This window comes from Anopheles moucheti, chromosome 2 (genome assembly GCF_943734755.1).
Source record: "Anopheles moucheti chromosome 2, idAnoMoucSN_F20_07, whole genome shotgun sequence".
Lineage (NCBI taxonomy): Eukaryota > Metazoa > Arthropoda > Insecta > Diptera > Culicidae > Anopheles > Anopheles moucheti.
Window position 1 is genome coordinate 55,837,268 of NC_069140.1, and position 26,491 is coordinate 55,863,758.

The following is a 26,491-nucleotide window of genomic DNA, read 5'->3' on the forward strand; positions in this document are numbered from 1 at the left end:
ATGAATCATTGCACATAGCGACATTAAGATATTTTAGCTACCGGTTTGGTTATGCGTCTCTCTGCTAAATTAGTTGCCAACGGTTGGCAACGTGCCCAGGTCAATATCTTTAGCCAATGTTATTCTAATGCAATTCCGTTCTATGCATTGCGCAAAAACTAAAGAATTGGCTGTGTAAAATGTTTTAGGAAATTATAGGAAAATTGTACGAACCACAAAACGAATATTCTTAGTACTTTGAGGGTATTTTTTGCCACTTAAATTGTTTACCGAATGCGATTATTTTTTCCTGCTCAAGCACCGGAAAATCGTACCAACCCATAGCTCTAGGGGGTTAAACTTGAATCGAAATTAATTTAAGACTGTTATTGTTGGTGGCGTAGAGCGTTTGTCTTGAGCGTTGACCTCTCAATTAGTTGTTTCGTCTTCCTTTTAATACAATTTCCACGGCAAGAACTCTTGATTCGTCGCAGAAGTTTTGGCTGCGTAGCGTTTTGTTTGTCCTATCGGGGTTGCTAGGGCAACCCGCACTTAACCCTTAAAACGGCCGGAATTTGGTAGTTCTATGGTCCTATGTATAGCTCGTGTGTCATTAGTAGTAAAGCCGTACTGCAGGTCGTAACCTTGCGAACGGAGAAAACACGATTCTCTGTAGAATAAGAAGCAAGACTGCCATAATAGCATTCACCCATTATCGATTGGTTTGGTGGCGCGATTTTGTTCGCAGTCCAGGACTACTTGCTGTTGAACTTAGCTAGCTGTTAATGCTTGCCGGACCAGTCAGATCATCTTCAGTGAGCGAAAAAGAACGTTGTAGTCGTCCATCCGACGTGGTGCCGGTGTACCAAAGCGACAAGTGCAAGTAAAGGCGCCTTGATCAGAATGCCAATATCAGCGCCCAAAATTCCGGACGGTCTACCCGAGCTGATGCGCGGATTGGCAAAGAGTGTGATAAAGGAAAATCCGGAAAATCTGTACGTGCATGCGGCAGAATACTTTGAAAATTTGATCCGTGAGCGTGATGGCCACCTGGACCAAGGCTACCAAACGTTCAACGCGTATCAGGTGTACGCGGACTACAAGGAAAAGACCCGCGAAAAGCTGGGCTTGACGAAAGACCCTTCGCTTAGTGATGGTATCGGTGGCGATGGCGATGAAAGTGGCAGTGGAGGTAGTGAGTCCAAGATACGGGGTCGAAAGCGACGTCGCGCGCGTAAACCGTCGTCGAGAGAGAGGGAAAATCCAGCTACGATGGTGGGTAACCCGTCCGTTAGTGATGAGGGAGAGCCACCAAAATTGAAATCCCTGTCCGAGGATAGCGCGCCCGTGCCGGTTGTAGAGCAGGAGATTGTGAAGGTGCATTACAATCCACCAGAGGCGGTTCCATCTCCGGTGCGGGTAGTAAGTGCACAATCGGTCGAAGCGGAACAGGCCGTGTCCAGCATTTTGGACGATGGGTTGATACTAAATTCGGATGGTAATGATGGAAAAGACACGGGTGACGAGTTGGCCGATAATGGGGACGATGTCGGAACGGCTCCTAGTACTGCGGAAATTACTGAACGTACGGTGGCCGTCGACGCAGAGTCGGGTGCGGCGGTGGCCTTGCAGGATATGGAAACATGTTTCATGCATGCAAATGTTGATGATTTATTGGAAAAACACTCGGAAGATCAACCCGAACCCGAAACCACACGTGACGTGGGCACAGTTGGGAATGAAACGACGGTTCTCAGTGCACTTGAAGGAGAAGATATTCCAGAGGGACCACAGATCATAGGGGAGACTGATAATGATGTGGCTGAGGTAGAGCAAGCGCCAGTAATAGAGAACCCGGAGAAAAACAGCAACGAAAATGAAGTGCAGAAAGCGTCTGAGGAGCAGTTGCAAATTGAAGTTGAAGAAAATACTTCTTCGTCGCCGATAGCAGAGCAAAGTGTCGTCGAAGCTGGTGTTGATGGGATGGAAAACAAAGAACCGGAGGATCTGGATAATATTCAGCCTTTAAAGGATGCAGAAGAAGCCGTTAGTTCCAGTAATGAACCTGCAGATGAAGCTAGTGTAGATCAATCAAAATCTGAAACAGATAATCTAAGCGAGGACAAAGATGTGCCTGCAGATGCTGTTTCCAATACTGAAGTGGACGAAGGAAAGGGTGAAGATCCGATTGTTTCCTCTGAAATTACAAATGCTGCCGAACCGGGGTCTTCCTCTCCCAACAAAAGTGTAGAACAAGAGCATGTACCCAGTGAACCAGCTAGTAATGAAGCGGAAACTTTATTGGAAAAGCAAAATGAACTGGCCGTCGTTGAAACACCTGAAGATGCTCCTACTATTTCGAGCAGAATGGGATTTGAACAGGATGAATCAGCTGAAGGAAATTACGAAAATGAAAACGCATTGCTTGCTCCAGTTGATAATGAAAATGTGGAACAAAATGTTGAGCTGGAGGTACAGGAGGCAATAAAGGTCGACGAAATCAATGTAACCGACCAACCGAATGAGATTGGCTTAAACGATGAAGTTGTAAAAGATGAAGGCAATGAAGCTTCCAAGCAGATTGATGTTACCGTTCCCAACTCACCCGATAACGGAGATTCATTGAATGATAATGATACAGTAGCTAAGGATGCTACAGATAAACCATCGGAAGTTGCACCATCCGAATCCACATCCGTTGCAGATGAAGAAACATTTGCGGAAACGGAAGAACAGACAAACGCTGCACTAGAAGATGTTTCCGTTGCAGAAGACACAAAAGATGAGAAAGATAAAAAAGCAGACGAAGCATTGACTCAAAGTGAACCACAAAATATTAATGAAACAAGTGAAACCAATACTACACCTGAACCAGTTAGTAACGATGTAACAGTGGAACCAAGTAGAGAAAATATTGATTTTGTTGAACCGGCAGGCACATCGGAAGAAACCGTTCCTACGGATGTAAAAAGTAGTGAACTTTCTACTGATCCGATAGTTGATCCTCGAGTTGACGATCGAGACGAAGAGCCACAAAAAGAAAACCTAGAATCAAACGTTGGTGCAAGTGATGATTTAAAATCGGACCATGAGGACAAAGTCGAAAAATCTGATTCGCAAAGCAACGACACTGAGGTAAATGAAAATAATAATGAAACAGGTCAAAATGATTTGCTAACAAAGGATCAATCTCTTGAAGATGTAGCTCACGTTGAGGCGGCATTAAGCAGCTCAGCAAATGATGCCGTAATTGCGAGCGCTGAACAAAGTATTTCCATTAATCCAGTGGAGCCCTCTGAAGATAGTTTGAATGCAAACGCTGAGCAGGGGGATGAAGATAATACCCAGCTTAACGTGGTTCCTGTCACAGAACAAGACGACATAGTAGTTCAAAAGCATGAAATACCACCCAAGGGATCCGATGAAGTGAAAGTGGAAGATGATACTAAAGTGGGTGAGAATCCGGAATCAAATGAACCAACGGTCCAAGGTTTAAGTACGGAGACAAATCCTACCCTAGAAAATGTAGTGATTGACGAAATGCAGAAACTACTGCAAGATGATAAAAATGATCCGGCATGTGCTGAGGACGCACCCGAAGGTGACAACAATTCTGGTAACTTCAACAAAGACGTAGCAGATACAGTGGATGATTCAAATGAACTTAAAGTGGACGAAAAGAACGACATTCTACCTAGTGCCCCAATAGAAGAAAAATCCGGCGAGGGTGCAGTTATTCCACCCGTTACTAATCTCGAAGAAAGTTTAGATAAGTCTGTACCGCAAAACGACCAATCATCGGACTTGGATCAAACGGTAGTGAATGAATCGCCAAGTGATGGTGCGATTGAACCGAAAGACGACACATTAGCTGCTCCGGTTGATCCTTCGGCATTGGCAGATGAGGAACTGAAACAGACGGAAAGTCTGGAGGAAGTAGTCGAAGAACCATGTGTAAAGCGTGAAATATCACCCTCGAAGTCGGTTCGTCTCGAAAAGGATGATAGCAGTGAGAAGCAAGTCGAAGAGCTGGAAGAGATAAAGAAAGTCGATTTGAGTCAGCTGAGCAAGGATTCGGCTGAAGCTTTGTTTTATACACTGAAGAAAAGTGAACTTGAAAATCAGGAACCTGAAGGCGATACTGTGGGCACCGAAGAGGAGAGTCCTAAGGGTATGGCAGGTACCCAGCAACAAACGACCGAAGACGATGATCAGGACGTAGTGGTAAAGGAAGAGCCACAACCCATTCCGGAAGCGGAACACACAAAACGAACGTTTACTGATGATTTTTTAGATGAAAACCCCATCACTGGAGCTCCGATCACAGCCTCAATGCCAAGTGATGGGGGCGAACAGCACGATCCTCTTTCGATCGGTCAGGACCGTGCCTCACTGGATGCGGAAGAACAGAAGGATGAGTTCAATCCTATGGTCATGGTGTCGATGCGCTCAAAACAGTACCAGGAACAGCTACACAGCGGCGCGGTAGTGGAGAAGGTCGATCCAGAGGTTCCGAACGAGGGTACATCGAAGCGCCCGATGATGCGTAGATGTATGACCGAGATGTCGGGACTCCAGCGATATGAGGCTGCGATGGAAGACGAGCTCGTCGAAACCCGTCCGGAGGATCCTAGCTACGTTGAGGAGGAAGACCAATTCGATGGGTATTATATAGGGCATATAAAAAATAAAATTCTTGCCTCATCCGTATCGGTGGCCGATTCAGATTGTCCCGATGGCACACGCTCCTCCGTGGAGTCTGTCGACGAGAATAACGTGCGAACGGCACTGGAAACGATTGCTTCTACAGACACGGAGTCAACAATTGCGTCGCAGGCGACCATTCAGCAGGCAGGACGACGAAGCTACCTGAGAAAGCACTCCCAGAACACGTCCTCCAACATACCGTACGCGTCATTCGGCAATGCCGCCATCGATCAATCGTTGGACGAGTTTATAGAGCGTGAGGAGCAGCACAAACAGGACGAAGCGATGGCAGAAGCGGCCACCAAGATCCAACGATCTTACCGGACGCATAAGAAGAAATTGCTGCGTGATTATCACAGCACGATGCGCACCTTCACCGAGGACCAGTCCGCGGAAAGTGGCGAAGAGTATGCCGCTAACGTGATCCAGATCAAGTTGGATCAGCGGCGAACCGAGGCTTCGGATCCGGCAGCGGGTGACGGTGGCGAGGAAAGCGATACAACGACGGGCGGGAAGGTTGGTCTGGGGGCGACCGGGAAACGGCCGATGTACAGCTTGAACATTGACGAGTATGACACGGTGGCACGGCGGATGACACTCACCCGTGGTGTGGCAATGCAGCGTAACTCAACGCCGGATGATGACTCCGGCAAGTCGGCAAACGCATCGACCGATCGAAAGCCTTCGTTGAACAGTCCGATTGTTAAGGATTCGACGCCGGCTAGTGGATCCGGCGAAAGTCCTTCGTCGGATGAGAAGCCAGCGGGACCCGATACAACCGACAGAAGCTCGAGCGACGAACCGGAACAGAAGGACGCTCGTAGCTCATCACGATCAAGTTAGTAGGAATTTCAAGATCCGTGCCTAGATAACATCGCACTGAGGGGGAAAATACTACCAGAGCAGCACCACTACCACCTACTACTGCTTCTTCCATTGCGGCCATCTTCGTGTGATATCTGAGCGTTTTTTCTCTCTCTCTCTCTCTGTTTTCCTCTTCCTCCCGGCTTACTCCCACGCTCGATCTTCCCCTTCCGTGCGCTTTCTCTATCTTTCAGAACCGAAAAGTAGCCCAACGGCGGTGGTAGCCGGGCGTGAACAAGTGCCCCGGATGGTCACCAGTCGGACAACATTCGCGCCGCTGGACGTGCAAAATCTGCTGCTGATTGCGCGGCAGCGCACGATGCCGGTACAGATCGATTCGTCCGTCATCCGGGTACTACCGAAGCATATGCGCAAACGGATCAGCAGCGCGGGCATGCTGAACACCAACGGCAAGCGAAAATAGGATTGTCATTTTTAGGAGCTGAAAATGGAAACCAGATTTCTAATTATTGTACCGTAGGGTCACGGTTTCCCAGGGAACAGTTATTGAAAACAAAAAAACAACGATGCTAACAAAATATATACTCTGCTACAGGCTAATGACACGTTTAGCACATTACAATTACAGTGTTTTCTCGTAATCTTTAGTTTCCGCCCGGTTTCCGTGGGTGAGCGCACTGTATCGATTTTTTGTTTGTTTGTTGCTTCGTGGACACTTCCATCGCACATAGCGTCGCTTGCCATTCGCAGTGATCATGCCCGCATAGAAAATATCGTCACACACACTGGCCTAGAGTCTAGCCCTAGCCTACGTAATGCATCATTATTTTAGCTTATCGAGCGTAAAATCTGGCCAGTAACGGCCAGCACGGTCGGGGAAGTTGCATGATATATTGCTGCATGTGCTTGACATGACAAACCATTATTATAATGCTGTAGATACATAAAATTCGATTGTTCCACAAATGTAACAGAATGAATTACTGAAGAAATAAATTGTAATGCTTCTTGAGGCAATGTATGGCCCGACGAGCATGTAATGTGTAGTGCGGAAACATTTCTTTTTTTTTGCAAGTATGACAATCAATCGCGAAAGTTAAGTTAGATAAGTATGAAAGTCATTAACATATTTCAGACCAAACGTTTTGGAATTTATGGCAAGGAACCATATTGGCAGTGACCTAAATTTCGAATTTGGGTATTTCTTTCTGCGCACCGACCATCCAAGTGTCCCAAATGGAACGATAGTGAAGGCCAATGACAGGGAGTACAGGGAAGGGTGGTGAATCTTTTATTTCCCATGTCGTTCAACAGATTGGGGTGGGTTTCTTGAAGGTATTTCTTTTATCTTACAGCTCCCGACCGCTGATAGTTGTCCTTCTTCGTCAGCTTCGTGAGTGTTTGCACGGTGACACAAATTACCCATCGCTGATAAGACGATTGAGCGTGCGAAGCAAAGCGCCACACTGTGGGCCGTATGTGTACACGCACGGTTTTGTATAGTTTAGTGGCCACTTTTGTACCGTGACTCCACGCACCGATGCATTACATAAGTGTTAATTGGTTTATGCCTTCATTTCTACCATGAGGGTGTTAAACATTTGGTCGTCTAAAGTTTATGAGCTTTTGGTACAATTTTAAAAGCTGTTTGAATGTTTTCTTTTCCATCTCATTAAGTACGTTATCTGAATAATGCATGGCGTAGTACCTTTGTTTTAGCTCCGACCCTGCTTATTTGTTGAATTTTTGAACCACTTCCTCATACGCAGAGGCATTGTGTGAAATGGGTCAGTTAGCAACGAACAAAGTAAGTGACGAACTGGACCCCCTCCTTGGTTAGTTCCTTCGCTTGTCTCTGTACTGCGCTTTTGTTACAGGAACTTGTGGCCGGGTGGTAATTTTGACCCTCGAGGAAACGTCTCTACTTGGGGAGGTGTCAAATCTTACGAATCTGTCTATCGCTTTTATTTTCCGACCCGCGCAAGGAGCAACTACCACGCACGCCAGGATGCGTCATAACGACGGAATGGGCGGCATTATCCAACGCGTTCCACACGATGGACGAATGCGGTGAGGCAAGTGGGAAAAGGTTAATTGGAAGCAAGTGACACGAGAGCGTGGGGTTTTGTTCGGGGTAAGGGGGTAGCTACGGTTACCAGACCTTCCGTCGATGCGATGATTACGAATACAAAGTACGCACGCGATCTCGCGTTGGACGAGCGCGGGAAAAGAAAGCAAAAACAAAAGAGCAATGGCTTAAATTCCTCATTTAACATACGAGCATCACACCGGACGTCGCACATACGGAACGTTTGACTTTACACACACACACACACAGACACACACTGTACTGTCCACTGATGCTGACGTCAAAGCTCAATTGGATGGCAAGCTGCTGCGTCGGTTGTCAGTTGGTCCATTTTTGAGACACCTCTAACCATTGACCCAGCCGGGAGAAACCGGTGGGGATCGAGCACAAGCAAGGAACGTGTTTTGAGGAAATGACAGTTTTTATACACTGGGAAAAGTAGGCGGTGCAGTGAAGGCACAAATGAAATGCATATTCCCATCTCCAGCACTGGCGGTACCGATACCTATGCCATCGTGAGCCGGATCGACCTTGGCACCTACGGAAAATGTCACGGTGGTGTTTGCGTACGAGAGATCGTCGTAACTCTGGCCGGCGTTACCGTTAGGGGTTAGCGGTTAATGGCGCAGTTACCGTGCGGTGTCAATCCACTAAAAACAACTTCATTTCCTGCCGGAGCTAGTGTCATCCCTACCCGGCCCGCATGTCCATTAGGGGCCGAATGTGCATGATCGATATCGGTATGGCCGGATCCGGGCAGTGGTCAGTGAGGTGAGGTGCCCGCGAGAGTGTCCCATCATGCCCGCCGTCCGAATCGAACATCGGCTATTAATAGTTGCAAATACGCGGCGATCATCTAGCGTTGGAGATCATCGCCATCGGCCATCGTCTTCTGCCCTTGCCCTTCCTACTGGCAGAATGGCGGGAAAATGTTTCGTTGTCGAGGAAACAGATTCTCCATACACTGGGGGTGGGGATGTAATTTGTTGTACATTCTTTGGCGAATTGTGAGAGCATAATAGTGATGTTATGCGATTGGATCGTGCACGCGTACCGTGTAAACATGCACTGCATTTATTGGAGCGGAAATTCATGAGTGAATAAGTACACTCCGTAGAAGTGTATGAATGAATTTTTCCTTCTGCCATTCCAACGAATTTCGGCACATTAGTCCCCGTTTACAGGGTGTTCAATAAGTTCAAATACACATTTGCAGCGTCAAGTACGCGCCATTATTTTGTCCCATGTTCACATTCCGTTCCGATATTGTTTCAACTAAATATATTTCCTTAAAAATGTGCCTGGTGTCGTCAGGTGTTCTTTTCCTGTAGGCTCTAGGGGTTGAGAATTCATTTTTTTGGACGAGATACTGTTCGTGCTGCAACAGGTAGATGATGTGCGACATGACTAGGTGTTCATGACCTCCAACATGGGTATAGAATTCGTAAATCCAATACGCACATTCCACACATGCCAAATGCATCGTCCATGATGATTTGGGGGTCAGACTCCAAACGGCGAACACTTCCGCGTATTCTTTGAAACATTACGCCAAACTCAACGTGGCGTACTTTAACACTTAGTTTTTGGTGCAGGTTGTTGGTTCCAGTCTCCAAAAACGCTATGAAGATGAGCACTACGAGTTCCAGCAGGTTCCAGCGGTGCACCAGAATATATGGCAGTTGGGCCTCGGATCGGAACGATTTTGGGTAACATTTTCATCTCCGGATTTGAATCGAATCGACTTTTTGTTTGTTTCTGTATGAAGTCGATTCTCAATAAATACATCAATGGACATCGATTTGGACCAGTCCAAGCCGATAATTTTCAAATCTTGGACAGCATTCCCATAAAAGACTTGTGTTCCGCTCGCTTCTGTCTCGAGCAACATGTGAAGCTCTAATGATTTGAATTTCTAAAGATATATTGTAATTATTCTATATAAAGAATATAGCTTCCAAAAGCAAAAACAAGAAGCCAAAATTATTATCTAATTATTGAACACCCAGTATGTTGGAATAAAAGAACCTGATTCCTTATACATCAATTTCTAATTCAAATATCAGTGTGTAGTGCCTAGCCGTTGATCTCGTTTAAAAAAAAAACAAATATCAGTGCTCTTCAACGAATTAATCCTACGATCAACTTCATTTGTACGATCGGTCCATTACACAGCTCACAGATAACCATAAATCCACACCGCATTCATTCTTCGGTTCAATAGCGCAGGCAAGTGCACTTGATTTCCGGTGTGTACGCCAGACTCCGAAGGGTAGTGCAACCCCCGTTTGCAACCGACCAAACCATTCCGGTCAGTCATATTTCACAAAAGTTCAAGTATGACCAAACCACTCGGCCCAATATGCAGTTCTATCTTTACCGCTGTGCGGACGGGGAGGGGGGGGCCCTGCCCGAATGTTTGTTGGCAAGGGCTAGAAGAAATGGTGGCAATAAACTATTACTCGTTGCAGGTCCATAGTGTCGAAAATGAAATAGCGGTTAGCGGGTAATGGTTGGGAAAATTTACGACACGATGCGGCGGTCGGTACGGGGGACGTCGACGGGTGAGCTAAAAAACTGACAGCCAATGTTGACGACGATGATGATTATATGACGGTGTGAAATGCCCCGTAAAGTGCCGCTGTCCCAACCCCAGCGGTGGAGGAGCATTTCGGTGGTGGTTATGCATTTCGCGAGATTTAGTGGCCCACTCAAGCCGGTTGACCTTGTTTAGAGCTGATGACACACAGGGAAGAGACACAGGAAGCGCAAGTGGGCGCAATGACTTAGAAAAGAACCGGCAAAACATTGACATACGAGATCTTTGGTGCGGCTGGTGCCGGTGTGTAGCAAAAACATATGGGGTTTTGCTTAAGAATGTTTAGTAGTTGTATTTATAGTTTCCCAGCAAGAATGTTACCGTTTGGTTCTACGACACGATCTATTGGGAAGAAGCGTAACCTTTATTCCACTTCCTCGCGTCGTGACCGATCATACATTTGACAACACGATCGCTCAAACTCGTCCAGAGTCGTGGCATGCCATAGTAAGTGAGTCGTAATTAGTTGTAAAGATGGATGACCTTCCTTCCCCGTACCATACCCGCGCGAACTCACCAAAACATGGCACGCACGTGGAATGTGTGGATGGAATTTTTATATGCAGTTTAAAGCATACAGTCTTCAGTCCACTCCCGTTCGTCGTGATTGTTCTGCTTAACGACAGAACGGCCACAGATACGGACGATATCATCACGCACGATGGAGGTCTATTTTCGCACTGTGATATAATTTGGAAGCGGGCACTGTTTTGCTCAAGGCAGTAACACATTAAAACAATTTGAGCGTAGAGCAAATACAAAAAAAAAAACACAGTCAAATCTAATAAAAATGCCGCAGCACCCGGCCCTGATCCTCCCCGGGCAGTGCTGTATGATGGGTGTATGACGAACGAGAACGGAAAATGCAATGCCGTCGCCGTAGCGCTTGTCCGTGTTGAGCCGTTTTTATTTCCGCATGGTGGTAAAGTAATACAATTCTTCACTCTGCTTGTGTCCTCGCGAATCTAGTTGATTTCATTTCATTATATGGTGGTATGTAAATAATTTGAGGCGTAGTATTTCGGTTGTGTAAGATTATATCTTTTGTTATCAATATTACATTATATGTAATGAAAGCTTCGAAACGTTCATTAAATGTGTTAAGAAAATGTTGAATCTGCAGGAAAGGTATCATCGTCATCGATCAGTCACGGTTCCGATGAGATTTGGCCCCGATCCTGTCTCGTGTGAAAAGCTGACGCAATGTCGGATGTTAATCACATGTAAACAAACAGTGTTTAGAACTGCAAAATCGTATCCCCTCGTACTTAAACCCATTAATTCCCCTGGGATGTGAAATCTTAATCCTTTTAGATCCTTCATTTTGTAATCCTTTTAGAAATGACCCAAACGGGACGGTAGGACATTATTTTCAATTGCCCATCCGCAGGACTCGAGATAACTGTTCAATGTTCTCATTTTTCATTATTTCCCTTCGAATTTCGTTAAAAAATAACCTCTTCATAATTTCATCACTAATTTAATCGATCGATTGATATGCAATCATTTTTAAGGCTTAGGTTTTTGACTCGATTTTACTCGAACTTTACGCACTACAAAACAAATTTCCTGACACTGTTACTGACGCTAAAAAGCACTCTAAAATTATCTTATGATACCAGTTAACACATGCTGGATACTATTAATTTAATGAAATATTTCTTCGTTATCGGCCTCAAGAGGTTTCAGGCCTGCCATTTTCAGCGTCTTATGGCTTTTAAATACCCGTAGCTGGATAACCTGTCCTGGTCTGGATGGGATTTTGGACCGGTCCTGTCGTGTAAAAACCTGCGCCGCTAACAATTAGCCATATTTTTGCGAAAAAAAATGTCATATGCTGGGAAGTAATTGGTTAAAACAACTTGCTCAAGTGTGTCACGGTCGTTTTTAAAATTTTCTTGATTTTACTTCATTTAGCGCGCCAATTTGATTGCTCTTAAATTTTTAAACACGGCCAGTGGTTTCAACCATTTATTTTCTGGTTGCAACCATTTAAAGAAAATGAGAATATTCTTAAATCTTGTTATCTGATCCCTTTTATAATATGTTATGAAGAACTGGATTAAAGGATAAGAAACAATTTCCTAATAGAATATTTATCACTGATAAATTATCAGTTTCAGGTAAACTGTAAAAAAAACACACACCTGCCGGATAAATTATACTTGTGTGCCGAATTTTGTCCACGTGCCGGACGTTGCCGGCCCCTGCAATGTACTGTTCTATTGTATCTCGTTCCGAGAACTCATCGCGTGATCTCACGTAGCGCATACGACGGTACGATTGTTTTTTTTTGTTTAAATTAATTTATTAAACTGGCTTAACAAGCTCGCAAAGCAAAACCTTCAACGGTGATTGAATTATGCAATGGCTGATGCATCCCCGGTGACAATCACCGAGTCGGGTTCTAAGCAAGAATCAGTGGAATTATCTTAATAAATCGGACGCGTCACTCAATCTGCGTTCGATCGAATTAACGAACGTTGTCGTAACAATAAATTAAGCTCGTTTGGTGGTCCTGGGGTAGTGTCGAGGGTGGACCATGATGTAGTCGTGATTGAACGAATGTAATTGTGCAACAGGCAGCGGACGACAGTTTAATTCCGGTAAGTGTTAAAAATAAAACTATCAACCAGGCATTCAAAAAGTATTGGCAGCTGGGATGAAAGAAAATTGAAGCAAGTTGAAATTGAAAAACAAATACTGAGGTCAACCGATCATTGACGACGAACCGGGTGACGACGCTACGGCATCATTTCAGCATCAGCTTTCAACGCCACCAACGTGCGGCGACATTGCCTTCCAATAGAACGTACTCGGGGAGCGGGCGTACGTACCAGCCAATAAAGGCACGGATGGAACAAAAATAAAGTCCGTCCGCTCTAATCAGTATCACTTAAGAATCGGACCATCGGCACACCTCTCGCGCAATGGCGTACATTTACGTCTTGTGCGCTGGGGTTTAGTTCCAATTGGAGATGAAAAGCTTACTTCAGCACCGGACCGGTAACAGACGGTTTCGTACGGAATGGATTTAAGGTGTAACAAAAGCGACCAATTCCCATTTCCCACACATTGCACACTGACCGCGGGAACGTTGTGATTGTAGCAGCAACTGCAATGGAAGGGAAGAATGTAAATGATTGAATATGCAGTGAAGCTCAGCTGACCACTCGGATGACGAATGGAATGCATATACTTTCCTTCTGCTCACTGTTGCTGAGAGAGGGCGCTGAGTTTGATTTTTCGTTTCCAACTGCAATGCACGTGGCTCACCGGAACTGCCACTCGATGCCAGTGGTTTGTAAGAGATGGGACGGCGGAGATGTCCGGCGGAATTGCATCGAATGAATGAAAATGATAAGTGCTGTTTGAACGTTTGCTTGAAAAAAAAAAGCAATAAACAGTCAATCTTGTCATTTTAGCCGCCTACTGCGAGCTGTATAAAATTTCCCCTCTGAAAGCCCAATATTCTCGATGGGATTTCATCAATTCAACGGGCACAATGAACATAAGTTAATTAACTACACAATGTTATGAACCTATTTTACAATAGCTTTACAACACATTTACTGTTTTTTTTGGGGTGGCTTAAACATTCACACCTAAAAGCTGTTAAACAATGTGGTTATGTTGTGCACGGGAAACTACAGACGAGCCATACCATAAATAGAGTTAACTCGTTAATCAATCATTGAGCATTGCAGTACACAAAAAAAAAATACACTCGCCAAAAGTAGAAACACACCAAAAGCCTACACATTTATTGGACACCATCGAAACGTCGCACACACCGATGCCTGACCCTGACCAACAATGGTCAATCACGCCGATGTAAATGTGTGTGTGGTTGTGTTTCTTTTTGGTCAGTTTTGTTGGATTGTTTTGTGAATTGTTTGTTACGTTTTGTGTTTGTGTGTGTGTGTGTGTTCCCCAGTGGGATGATGATGTCACGAAACGAAACGAAACGAACTAGTAACAAAATGATCATCATCTTTCGACACTCAACGGGTTCTATTGATTTGTGCATCGCAGGAACCAGTGCAAACAGTTGCGGTACGGAAGGAAGGTATCGAACGCACGTTACAGCGTGCAGTCATAGGAGAACCATCCGATGCTGTGTGGATCGAGCATCATGGTACCACTGGTTGTTGTTGCTGTATGCATAGCTTCCCGCGTCATGGCGTCTACCGTCGTCTACCGTCTGAAGCTTGATGTTTGTTGCATATGTTTAACTACACCTTCTCTCGCTCTCTCACACTTTTTCGCTCTCGCTTCTCGCTACATGGCAGTAGTTTTCCCAAACGATTGAATTTTCCCGTCTTCTCCTGCGGGATGTTGCTTTGTGAACCGCTGGCGCTACATCTGAATGCAAATGCATAGAGGAAAAAAGAATAGACAACGCGCAGAGCTGCGTGAAACAGTGTCTAAATGTGCCCATGAACTCCTCACTCTATGCATGTGATCGGGGTTGCCTCGAAAACGGTACCATCTGGGGTGTACCTTAAGCCAACCATCAAAACTATCGGCTTCTGACCTTCTAGGCACAGCGGGATGATTAGCATTAGGTGCACAGCACTGAAAGCGAAGATAAAACGTTCATCAACGTTCAACTGTCAAGGTTGTTCAATGGAAATGTATCTTAACCATGCTGCTATGTGGTGCACGAATAGCAAAGTTTTACGGGTTTTAAATTCTCTTAAACTAATCCACCATGCAATATTTACATACAAATTTAAATACCTCTCCGTGCGTTTGGTGCACCGCTCACGATCATCGCTCAGATTCGATCCAGCACCAGCACACCACAGATCGACGCCCAGGCCCCGCGTGGGATTGACTACTTGCATCATGACGCATGACGGAATGTGTTGTCGCGGGCGGGTTGTTGTTTGTTATGTTTGTTTGTTAAAAAATATGAAATACAGCGACGAACGGTAAATTAAGCGATGGAACCAGGTCTTCGTTTTGAAACGTTTTCAACCATGCTTAGCTTTTCCTCGTCCCATACTTCTTTGGGTTCAGTGGGTTAGCATAATGATGGGGATTTTGTATATTATTGTACTTTTTTTAAAGCGATCTGCATCACTTCCATATAACACCACCACTGTCCACGGACAGCATCTCCCACGAAAAAAAGCTCATTAATCTGTCAGCGGCACAACTCTCCGGCATGTTCGCTCGGTGTCTCTCGTGTTCGGAATAGATCTGTCCGTGGCCACTCTCGCTTGGCCTCCCACTATTTATCGCGATATCTCTTTTCTTCCCCCCAAGGCCTAGCTGCTTGTGTTTCTTTCTGTTCGTTACCGACCGCACAAAACACACCGCGGTGGATGAGTTTGTACGCATCCGAACACGGCCACGATTCCATTCGCGGTACGCGCTCTCGCTCAGTTTTAAAGAAACCGTTCCCTAGACTTGACGTACACAGGTGATCTGCGCATCCCGCTTGACTGGGTCCCGCTTTGTGAGCGTGACCGTATACATCCAGCTGCTGTGAAAAAAGAACCACTCACATATCGGCGGTGACCGCTTTGGTTGAACAATAGAAGAATACAGCAAAAATACGGTGTGCGTGAATTCTTAACCTCCGGGGACGCGTGAGTGAAAGTTAAACCCCCAACTCAACACCAGGGAAAACCAGAACACACGAGCCACTCCTCCTTCTGCTTGTCGTTCGCGGGAAAAAGAGCCCCCAAGCAGCGCAACCTGCGCTCTCGTATGCGTGTGCAGACAGGGCACGCGATCGTAGTACGGTGAGAAAAGTGATCCAGACTCTCCGAAACCACTGGAACCGGTTCCCCGATACACACGGCAACGGCACAGCTTCAAGCGCAACAGTCCCTCGAACCAACGATCGGAAAAACGATGCACATTCATCCGAGCTCACCGAACTCCTCCCAGTCGGAGGACGATGCGGCCACAAAAATCCAGGCCGGATTCCGCGGGTATCGCGTGCGTAAGCAGATGCGCGGCCAGGGTGCGGTCTCCAACACGGCCGGTGGCGTAGGTGCCGGTGCTGGAGCATCCGGTGCGCCATCGTCCGGCACGGTGGAGGACAAATCGGCCACCAAGATACAGGCAAACGTACGCGGTTTTCTGGTGCGCAAGAAGCAAAAGATGGCCACCGAGGCAGCGACCAAGATACAGGCCAGCTTCCGGGGATTCAAGACGAGAAAGGAGCTGAAATCGATTAAGAAGGATAAATAGAGCGGCGAACAGCAGTTGGCTGTGGAAACGGGGAATGCTGCCGGACAGGGATCGATGCAATCCAGCGGAAAGAGAAGAAAATGCGTTGCGCGTGCGTGCGTGTGTCCGATCGGCTTTGTGTGTGTGTGTGTCTGTGGTTGTTTTTTTTAAACAGTTTGAACGTAATGAAAGAGTGTAAAGGAATGTATCAAATTGAGGTTTTTAAAAACAAACAGCAATGAAAAACGCAACTGTGCGAAAGGATTACAACCAGATTCACATCACATCTGCTTTTGCTATTGCTATGAAGATCGTTTTCTCCGTTTTCAAGATCGGAAAAAGTACACACCCGCATCGGGAGATAAATTTTCGTGTGGTAAAATTTGTTCCATATGTTCGTTCTGCTTTAGAACAATTCGCATGTTTGTACATGAACGTCGGCAATCGGAAGATCCTGCTGTGTGACTTATGTGGTGCTGTGTCTGCTGGGTTTTCCCCCCTCTTTTACAGCCCGACAGTGGGATAAAATTGGATGAGCTTCCTTTATGTCCGTTGGGAAGATTTGCCACTAAATTCTTGTCTATTTGGTAAGGTTGACCCAATGGAAGCGAGTGTGTATGTCTGCACTGTGGTGCGATGTTTACGGTGGTGTTGCGTTGCTATATCCGTAACGCATTCCACAGCGGCATTGATCGATGAATCGATCATTTCAGCTTCATGTTCAGGTTCAAACCTCACACACATTCTCTCTTAGTAGCTGTTTGTTTTGGTTTTGGTAAATATGAACTTTGAAGATCAACGAACAAAGTGAGTGCAACCGAATCAGAATATTTAAAAAAAAAGCATACACACTGTAAAAGGTAATCGAAACACGCACGTAATGTCGATCGCCCGATGTATGATCATCGTCCATCACTTTCCCCTGCCATGCCACGTTGACGAGAGATGTTTTGTTTTTGTATTTTTGTACCATTTTTTGCAACTTCCACCTCTTTTTCTGTGAAGGGGGGAATAATAACACAGCATAAATCATCGTTCTAGTTGGTTCGCTGCGTACCGCATCATGGAAAAGTTAATGAGACGAGAGACATGGAGAGTCGAACAGTCCACAAAATGTTGTTCGCAATGGTTGAATATTGTAATACATGTACCAAGAAGGGCAGTGCAGTGGATGAAGAGTTCGTGAGAACAAAAGAAAAAGAAATCGACTGAAATCATATGCTACTTGAAAATGGTCTAATTTGGACCACAGCTTTTTCCTTCAACGCAACTTCCCCGCAGCCTTCTTGAATGCTTTCCCTGGTTTGCACGCCTTCCCGAAGGTACGTCAGAGCTGGGTAAAAGTGAAAGTAATTAGCTCCCTGGCGGTGCTTACGCACATACAACGCAGCCACCCCAAAATTCAAACCACAACCACACGTGTTGAGTGCGTTCAGCACTTTGACACGAACCAGATCCACCAGACCAGATGAAAAACTCGATCCTCGATCTGTTTAGGGTTGTGGAATCCGTATTCTCTGCTGGATGGTTTGAATGCTACCTTAGTATCATATAACGTAAAGCGACAAGCTAGGAGAACTATAGTAAAAGTATTTGTTTAGTCGTGCGTTACTTCTCTTTTTCGAATAGTGATATAGTAATACGTTTCTTCGTGACAATATATACGAGTGAGGATAGAGCAAAAGCGGGTGCAAACCGTGTATGAGTTATACTACGCAACAGCATTGCGCAATGATGTGAAATTTGTTAATAAAAAATAGATCATAATACATTTTAAACATTGTGTTGGTTTAAATTTATCAAACAATCTGAAGCTTCAATATCTTGAGACTTGATATATGCAGTAAGTATGTTTCGTACTAATGTAATGCAATTTGATTAATTACTTTAAACAACAACGACTCTGATGAACAACGACAACAACGTTAAACTATTGACTATCCTGGCCTTGAGTGTTGTAAATCTCAAGAAGTCCAAATTTCTTCAATGTCGTGGTGACCAAACTTGGCTATGATTAGACCAATCATCCGGCTTATTTTTATCACGTAGTAGTACAGTCAGTTCCTGCGATTGGGGAATGGCCGTAATGAGATTTTGTACCGTTTTGGATTTGGACAAAAGCCTGACGATACTGCACGATAGTAGAGCAATGGTGGGTTCATATTTGTACGCCAAAATTCTTCTGAGTATCTTTCTAACAATCAGTATGTTTTCTAGCAAGCTAGAAAGGAGAATTCACCGACTTGCGACGGCCATAGTCGGCCATGGACGAAGTATATCAACGAACGAGATGAATATCAATGAATGTCTACAACTTTAACATGTGAGTTTCTTAGAATGACTTTAAATCCATGACTCCAACATTGGTTGATGGGTACCGGTATTGGAAAATCCGAATTCGAAGAATGAAAAGCATATGGAGGTAGTCGTAGTAGTAATATTCATCTTCGACAACCTCCACGCACCTTCTTTGCAATATTGATTAATAGTTTTCTACCAGAATACACCCACGACACACAGTTTAATTGTCAAAGCGAATTTCGTGTGAATAGTTTATTCTTTTAGAATTTGTTACAAAGAAAATCGTGAAAAAATAGAGTTCTTCACTTGTGCATAATTTAAATTGACGCTATTTCTGCCCAAATAAGTGCCGATTCGTACCAGATCTGTGTTGAAAATAGATCGAATATTTGCGCATACCGTATCCTTCCTGATTTAAAAATGGTACCTCTCTCCAATAATTCTTTCATCGCTAAATCGGGCTGAGTGGGAAAGAAAAATCGTTTCCCTGTACTCGTTGCCTCGCAACGTTCTGTCCGTATTCGGGTATGAAAAGAGATGAAACCACGAAACAGTCGGTACCGAATTGATCGATAAACCGATTGACGTGTTAATGTCTTTTTTTACTTTACAATGCTGATTTTCTTTGCTGAACAACCATCGATAGTATAATATATAATATAATATGCGTATAACATGAATTCCGTTGATTTAAAAAAATAGAAGATGGGTTAGGTCTGCTGTAATTGAAAAATCACATCGCATATCGCTAATCTACGAATGACGTAAATAAAATAAGAGACGATCGTGTCTTTTAAATTTTCGATTTTTTCTCAGTTCAACCAAACGTTGGGGGCCTTCAGTGGTGTTGAAGGTCTGGATAGTTGGGAGGAACGACGATGCTATTGAAGATAAGGAAATGCATAGAATCACAATCCAATAGAAGAGTGATTATGCTGCAATTTATGGTCACGTTGGTTGTCGGGTAACCAGAGCTTGAACTATTGTTTGACACTCTGTCTGCTAGAAGGAACAAAATATATTCTACAGACGCCTGATCAGCTGACATGGACATGGTCCAAAACTGACGAAACCCTCTTCGCCGCGTTCGAGATAAAGATACTGAGAAGGATTTTTGGTATGTGTGGAAGGACAATGGAGATGTCGCTACAATGATGAGTTCTGTAAGCTGTGTAGTGAACTTACTGTCGTACAGATCATTAGACTCACCAGGCTCTGATGGGCTGGTCACGCCATGAGAATGACACTGGAACCACATCCCCCGTAAAGTCCTTTTAGGTTGCCCTCATGGACAGAGGATGCGTAGTAGGCCCAAATTGAGTTAGAGTGATTGCGTTGATGAATCCGCCAAAAAGGCCGGGATAATGGATTGGCAGACAATAGCGCACGATCGAGTGCGGTTCTATAGAAATCCTACGGCTTAATAAGTAAGATCAGCTATATCTGACACATCCGATAATGTTTCGATAATTCGTACTTGTATCTATATATTTTTATTTATCTTGCATCTCTTAGTTTAAACAACTTTATATAAGTGTAGTAGCTTTTGTTCGTCCTAGCGTTTTATAACTAGGTAATATTATTGTCCACTTAAAGAGTAGTTAAAACATTAACGAAAAATATTTCTTTGCAAGAAGCTGGCCATTTATATAACGGCAATTGATTCAACAACTCGTATATGATTTATTAATTAATTAGGTGCTAGAGTTAATTCATAAATTCAAAAGAAAGTGTGAACTTGTATTATTATTAACGTAAAATTGTTCTGTAAACATGAAGGAAAGAACAAACAGTTGTCGTCATCGTTAGCCAATGCTCATTTGAAAAGATTTTGATCAATTAAACCTTGAATAATCGAATACATAATGCAGAAAATTTTAATTTTACCCTTAGGTCCAAACTGCGAACCGAGAATATTAGCTTTTGCCAACAGAAGACTAGCGAGTAACACGGAGTATGACCAGCATCGATTACGAAGTAATACGTCTAATGGGGAGCCAGCACGGGTGCTTACTTGAAGATCACCAGTGGGTTGAATATAACGTTCAGCAAATACTTTACACCGCGCAGTAGATCCCGCATTCGACCATTTACCTTTAGACCCTCGTTGAGATGGACAGTCGACAGATCAGGATTACGGCACTGTCGGCAGCCAATCGAATGAAGCTCGATCAATGGGTTCTTGCGCCCCAAACGCATAGTGTTCACACCGAAGCTGCCTGTAGGTCCTCCCAGGTTCAAACTAAATCCACCACTTACTGTGTCCCAATGCGTTTGATCAGTGGTGCCGGTGGAGGGTTGTCCAGGTTGGGCAGAGTCCCTCAACACACCCACAAACCATACGCGATCGGAATAGTTAAGGCTTTGAGTGAAGTTGCCGAAAGCGTGTTGTGCTTTCAGTATGACTTCCACAGGCTTCGTTAGGAGTCCATTTGACATTCGTATCTTCAGTTCATATTCGTAGCTGAAAAAAAAGATTGGTTAAATGGTAATTCGTCGACGCTAAAAAGTGCACACTTTTACTCACGTGTTCCATTTGTTAAGATGACATGTGCGCTGTCGTTGCATGAAATGTTTTAAATTTTCACATTCACCCTCCACCGATCCATTCAAATTGCCGCAATCCGGTTCGATAGGTTCGCCATAGATACAGTTGATACGATCAGCTAGAAACTTTGGCAGATATCCTTCGATCAGTTGTGCTCGGAGGTTCCGTCGACTCGAGATAGCCATATCCACCACCGTTCCTTCCCAGCGGACGAATGTACCATCCAAGTTGGTGCAGCGAAGTTGCGTTTTCACTTTATTCTCGGTATCCCAGGCTGGCTGGTGACAGAACTTGTAGTACAGATCCCAGCTCAGACTAGACGGCAGTGCATCACGGCCACTTGTTTGGTCACGGTGATCGCCGAGCGAGTCAGATGCAGTCGATTCGAACAGGCGATTTTCATTCATACTAATCGTCTCAAAGTTGGACATCATATGGGGCAGCGTAAGAAAAACGGTCCCGATTACGCAAATCGCGATCTGCAGAAACGTTATGTATCTTTCCGTTCGCCGTGAGCTAGCCATGTATCCGGAGATGGCTATTGCCGTCATAGCAGCCGCAACCGATGACCAGAGCCGCACAGTAGAATCCGTCAGCGAGAGCCACTCGATGACGGCGAATACCGGAATAAGCAGTGTTACGATGCCGAAGAGCGGAAGGAACAATAGCAATCCCGACAGTCCGAGTGCGCCTCTCACCAATCCAAACATTGTAGCTGACTGGGAGCTAATGATGCAGATCTGCAACCACGCGAGTGTTACGCAGTGAGGGATAAGATACTGGTAGATGCCCCGCCAGTCGTTACGCCGCGCAATGTACATCAGAAAACCCGGAATCATGAGATAGAGCATCGCGCGGCAATTCAAACAAAACTCAATTCCATTCCCGATGACGAACGTGGAAAAGCCTGGTACTTTCAGATCCAAAAATCTCCAACCAGTCGTGACGACGTCATCCATTTCGTACGGGTACTTGGCAAGCACGTTCAATCCGAACGAGAAAAGGATCAAATAGTCCGGAAAGGAGTTGCTCGAAGTGTAAATGAAGGCAAACATCGTCAGGAAGGTAAGTGCAAAGGCGAGCACGGTAATCTCGGAAAACGGTAGCCACTGGTCGTTAATATTCGGCTGCAGCACCATGTTGATAAAGAAAGCCGCAAAGAAATAGAAGTACGGTTTGAGGTTGTTGCGTAGGTATTGGTTTTCCGAATCGTCCGTATTAAGATGCTCGTCGCCGTACCGCAGAAATAGTCCAGACCACATGCGAAAGTCGATGAAGTCATGCTTGGATTTGAGCATTCGAAAGCTGCACAGTACCATTACGGCGAGGCTTAAATAGTATCCACCGACCGGCAAAAAAGATACGAGATTATCGCTCGCAAAGTACCAGTAAGTGATAAGGATAAGGCACAGCTGCATCCAGCTGCCACCGTTCGAACCGGGAAACGTGGACAACAGCGATACGAACCGATGGTACAGTAGTTGGAAAAACATGAAGGGATGGAAAAACGGACGATGAAAACACGGCACGTGGTTCAAACTGTGTGGATCCGGTACCGACAGCATTAGCGCATTACTCACAGCTGGTAGATGTCCGTTCGAGTAATTGACAGCGGCTGCCAAGAGGTGCGCTTCCGAAATGTGGTTCACGGTGGAGCTACGATTTAACCGATGGGAGCCACCATTGGGGCTACCAATGGATGAATCGCCATCATGAGATCTTCCACCATCGGATGGACCACCACCCAAACTGTGCTCCATGCTTCCTTCCGCCTCGGCACCGTCTGGTTGGGTTCGGTTACGCTTTTTATCCATTTTATAAATTTCACGCATACGCTTCTCCAGCTGTGCGGCTGTAACGTATTCTTCACCGTTCGAAAGGCTTGCAAACAGTTCTTGTGCAGCGCGGCGTGCAGACCGCTCCCCCGGACTCATAGCCAAAATGGTTCGAACGTCTTCCTCGTTTGCCTCTGTAATGCCGCGGCCAGTTTCATAGCATTCTCGTAACAGTTCGATCGATGCTTCATGTCCTTGCTGAGCGGCGCGTAGCAACCAGTGTACGCCTTGTGCGTGGTTGTGTGCTGGATCCGTTTCAGCATTTTCTTCCAACAACTGTTTGGCCAATGTAAACTGAACTTCCGAGCAGCCATCTTCGGCAAAGTGGTATTTTAGATTCCGCAACGATTTTTTATCTAAAAACATAGCAACCAGAGACCAAAATGACGTGAGTTTCAAGGCCAGCAAAAAAGGAAAAAGCCGGACGATGGTGAGATCATCAAGCGGTTCGATACAATCTTACCTTCAAGGTTCCATTTCTTGCGCGACGAGGACGGACCACCGTTGCTTTCGATAGGAGGCCGATTTGCCCAGCTGGCCATTGTTTGCAACTGCCGGATGTAGGCGGAGCCGGAAATTTACCACCAAATGTAGGATAACCGAAACAGCTGGTGAGCAAAGCAGAACAGTATGTCTGTATGGAATTGTTGAATAAACGAATTGTAGCGTTTCTTTTGAGCACTGCAGCTTTTGCACAAGCAACCTCCAAAAGGTTTTTTTTATTTTACGGTTGTATTGTTGATTTCTAGTTATGTTGTGATATGCGTGTGGGATTAGTTTGATTATTTGTCAATTTTGTTGTCGTTTTTCAACGCTGCTGCTGCCCGTGTGGTCAAAAAAGTTTTCTAGCTGTGTTGCCCATAGTTAGGACGAGTTGGAAGAGCGAGAGCGCAACACAATTAGACGGAGCACGAGCAATTCGTTTGACGTTCCGAATGTCAACGAATTGCGCGCGCAAATTGTGTGGCTTCATTCTCATCAAAGTGTAATTGTTGGTTCTCCGTTGCCAGTTGTGGTTATTATCAAACGAAATTGTTATATTTTATCAGATCTAAACCCATAAGCTTCGAAACATGGACGGATTTGATGATGTTGGTGTTTTCTTCTCGGATAACTTCGACGGTGATCAGCAGCAGAACGCGAACCAAATCAATCTGCAACTGGTGAAGAAACAATACCGCGAGTTTATCCGAACGTTTTGTGAAGCTAATTTCTCGTACAAATACCGGTAGGTATCCTTTCTGAGGTCTGTATGCTGTAAGGCTTAAGAAGCTCATCCGTAATTGTTATGCATTGCAGAGATACATTGAAACGTAACTACCTGTTGGGACGCTACTATCTGGAGGTAGAGATCGAGGATCTGGCTGGGTTTGATGAATCGCTAGCCGATAAACTGTATAAGCAGCCAACCGAACATCTGCAAATATTCGAAGAAGCTGCTAGGGAAGTGGCTGACGAGATCACGTCTCCCAGACCTGAGGGCGAGGAGGTGGTGCACGATATTCAGGTGCTGCTCGGTTCTGGTGCGAATCCCACCAACATCCGTGATTTGAAGTCAGATTGTGTGTCTAAGCTTGTGAAGGTTGCCGGAATCATTATTGCAGCCTCCGGCATCAAGGCGAAAGCCACTCGCATTTCGATCCAGTGTCGTACCTGCAACAATGTCATCCCCAATTTGCCTGTTAATCCGGGCTTGGAAGGATACCAACTACCCAGGAAATGCAACACCGAACAGGCGGGTCGGCCGAAGTGCCCGCTCGATCCGTACTTTATCATGCCAGACAAATGTCGTTGCGTTGATTTTCAGGTGTTGAAGCTTCAGGAGTTGCCTGATTTTATACCGCAGGGAGAAATCCCTCGTCATATGCAGCTATTCTGTGATCGCAGCCTGTGCGAGCGCGTTGTACCGGGTAACCGAGTGTTGATTCATGGCATATTTTCGATCCGTAAAATCGCTCGACAGGGTAAGCGTGATGGTCGAGAAAAAGCTATTATCGGTGTACGCGCTCCGTACATGCGCGTGATAGGCATAAGGGTGGACACGGAGGGTATGGGAGCTATCTCGCGCTTCAACAACATCACAACGGAGGAAGAGTCGACGTTCCGGAAGCTGGCTGCAAATCCCAACGTTTATGACACCCTGGCGGACAGCTTGGCGCCGAGTATTTTCGGTTCGCAGGATATTAAGAAAGCGATCACGTGTATGCTGTTTGGAGGATCTCGCAAACGAATGCCAGACGGATTGACACGTCGTGGGGACATTAACATTCTTCTGCTGGGCGATCCAGGTACGGCCAAATCGCAATTGCTAAAGTTCGTCGAAAAAGTTGCACCGATCGCGGTGTATACTTCGGGCAAGGGCTCCAGTGCGGCTGGTTTAACTGCCTCGGTCATACGCGATCCGGCTACACGCAACTTTATCATGGAGGGTGGCGCAATGGTGCTAGCCGACGGCGGTGTCGTTTGTATCGATGAGTTCGACAAAATGAAGGAAGATGATCGTGTCGCCATTCACGAAGCGATGGAGCAGCAAACAATTTCGATCGCAAAGGCAGGAATTACGACCACGCTGAACTCACGCTGCTCGGTCCTGGCAGCTGCAAATTCTATTTTCGGTCGTTGGGATGACACAAAGGGTGATGAGAATATCGATTTTATGCCCACTATTTTGTCTCGATTTGACATGATCTTCATCGTGAAGGACGAGCACGATCAGCGTCGTGATATCACGCTGGCAAAACATGTCATGAGCGTTCACATGAATGCATCGAAGGCAACCGCAGAACCGAAGGAGGGTGAGATTCCGTTGGCTATGCTGAAGAAGTACATTCACTACTGTCGCACGCACTGTGGTCCTCGGCTGAATGAAGCAGCGGCGGAGAAGCTCAAGAGTCAGTATGTGCGACTGCGTGCCGGTGTCGGCGAGCATGAACGAGCAACAGACAAGCGTCTGTCGATTCCGATCACGGTGCGTCAATTGGAGGCCATCATACGCATCTCGGAATCTTTGGCTAAGATGCAGCTGCAACCCTTTGCCACCGAGACGCATGTAAGCGAAGCGTTGCGGCTCTTTGCCGTATCGACGATGACTGCCGCCAGCAGTGGCTCGCTTGCCGGTGCGGAAGGATTTACTAGTGAGGAGGATACCGAAATTTTGAATCGCATCGAGAAGCAGCTGAAGCGTCGATTTGCCATCGGTTCGCAGGTGTCTGAGCAAAGCATTATTCAGGACTTTGCGCGCCAAAAGTACTCGGAAGCGGCAGTACGAAAGGTGATCCACACTTTGATACGCCGCGGGGAGTTGCAGCATCGTTTGCAGCGGAAGATGTTGTATCGATTATCTTGAGAATTGAGTGGCAAGTTTCCATTTTTTCTTTAAGTGTGTTTTGTACCAATAGAACTATTGCAAATCTATTCTT

The 26,491-nt window shown here is 45.5% G+C and overlaps 4 protein-coding genes across 4 annotated transcripts; 3 read left to right on the top strand and 1 right to left on the bottom strand.

The window, feature by feature from the left end:
• Positions 1-882: 882 nt before the first annotated feature.
• LOC128310708 (uncharacterized) lies at positions 883-6,102 on the top strand. The gene is made up of 2 exons (XM_053047411.1): positions 883-5,524; positions 5,745-6,102. The coding sequence occupies exons 1-2, from the start codon at positions 883-885 to the stop codon at positions 5,972-5,974; spliced, it is 4,872 nt and encodes a 1,623-aa protein (XP_052903371.1). The 3' UTR covers positions 5,975-6,102.
• Positions 6,103-15,620: 9,518 nt separating this feature from the next.
• On the top strand, positions 15,621-18,160 carry LOC128309371 (IQ domain-containing protein N). The gene has a single exon (XM_053045740.1). It carries the CDS (start codon positions 16,068-16,070, stop codon positions 16,407-16,409), a length of 342 nt encoding a protein of 113 aa, XP_052901700.1. The 5' UTR covers positions 15,621-16,067; the 3' UTR covers positions 16,410-18,160.
• Positions 18,161-20,185: 2,025 nt separating this feature from the next.
• On the bottom strand, positions 20,186-23,618 carry LOC128297049 (wolframin). The gene is made up of 3 exons (XM_053032603.1): positions 23,536-23,618; positions 21,217-23,428; positions 20,186-21,153 (listed from the first exon to the last, which is right to left on the bottom strand). The coding sequence occupies exons 1-3, from the start codon at positions 23,612-23,614 to the stop codon at positions 20,700-20,702; spliced, it is 2,745 nt and encodes a 914-aa protein (XP_052888563.1). The 5' UTR covers positions 23,615-23,618; the 3' UTR covers positions 20,186-20,699.
• Positions 23,619-24,119: 501 nt separating this feature from the next.
• Positions 24,120-26,473, top strand: LOC128304143 (DNA replication licensing factor Mcm5). Its single transcript, XM_053041290.1, has 2 exons — positions 24,120-24,300; positions 24,372-26,473. The coding sequence occupies exons 1-2, from the start codon at positions 24,146-24,148 to the stop codon at positions 26,416-26,418; spliced, it is 2,202 nt and encodes a 733-aa protein (XP_052897250.1). The 5' UTR covers positions 24,120-24,145; the 3' UTR covers positions 26,419-26,473.
• The last annotated feature ends 18 nt before the right edge of the window (positions 26,474-26,491 follow it).

Excerpts from the sequence above, each read along its gene's own strand:
- LOC128310708 (XM_053047411.1), top strand. The coding sequence starts at position 883 with ATGCCAATATCAGCGCCCAAAATTCCGGACGGTCTACCCGAGCTGATG. Across the intron at positions 5,525-5,744 it reads TCGTAGCTCATCACGATCAA|AACCGAAAAGTAGCCCAACG; the intron begins GTTAGTAGGAAT and ends TCTATCTTTCAG.
- LOC128309371 (XM_053045740.1), top strand. The coding sequence starts at position 16,068 with ATGCACATTCATCCGAGCTCACCGAACTCCTCCCAGTCGGAGGACGAT.
- LOC128297049 (XM_053032603.1), bottom strand. The coding sequence starts at position 23,614 with ATGGCCAGCTGGGCAAATCGGCCTCCTATCGAAAGCAACGGTGGTCCG. Across the intron at positions 23,429-23,535 it reads CAAGAAATGGAACCTTGAAG|ATAAAAAATCGTTGCGGAAT; the intron begins GTAAGATTGTAT and ends CTATGTTTTTAG. Across the intron at positions 21,154-21,216 it reads CATCTTAACAAATGGAACAC|CTACGAATATGAACTGAAGA; the intron begins GTGAGTAAAAGT and ends CTTTTTTTTCAG.
- LOC128304143 (XM_053041290.1), top strand. The coding sequence starts at position 24,146 with ATGGACGGATTTGATGATGTTGGTGTTTTCTTCTCGGATAACTTCGAC. Across the intron at positions 24,301-24,371 it reads AATTTCTCGTACAAATACCG|AGATACATTGAAACGTAACT; the intron begins GTAGGTATCCTT and ends TATGCATTGCAG.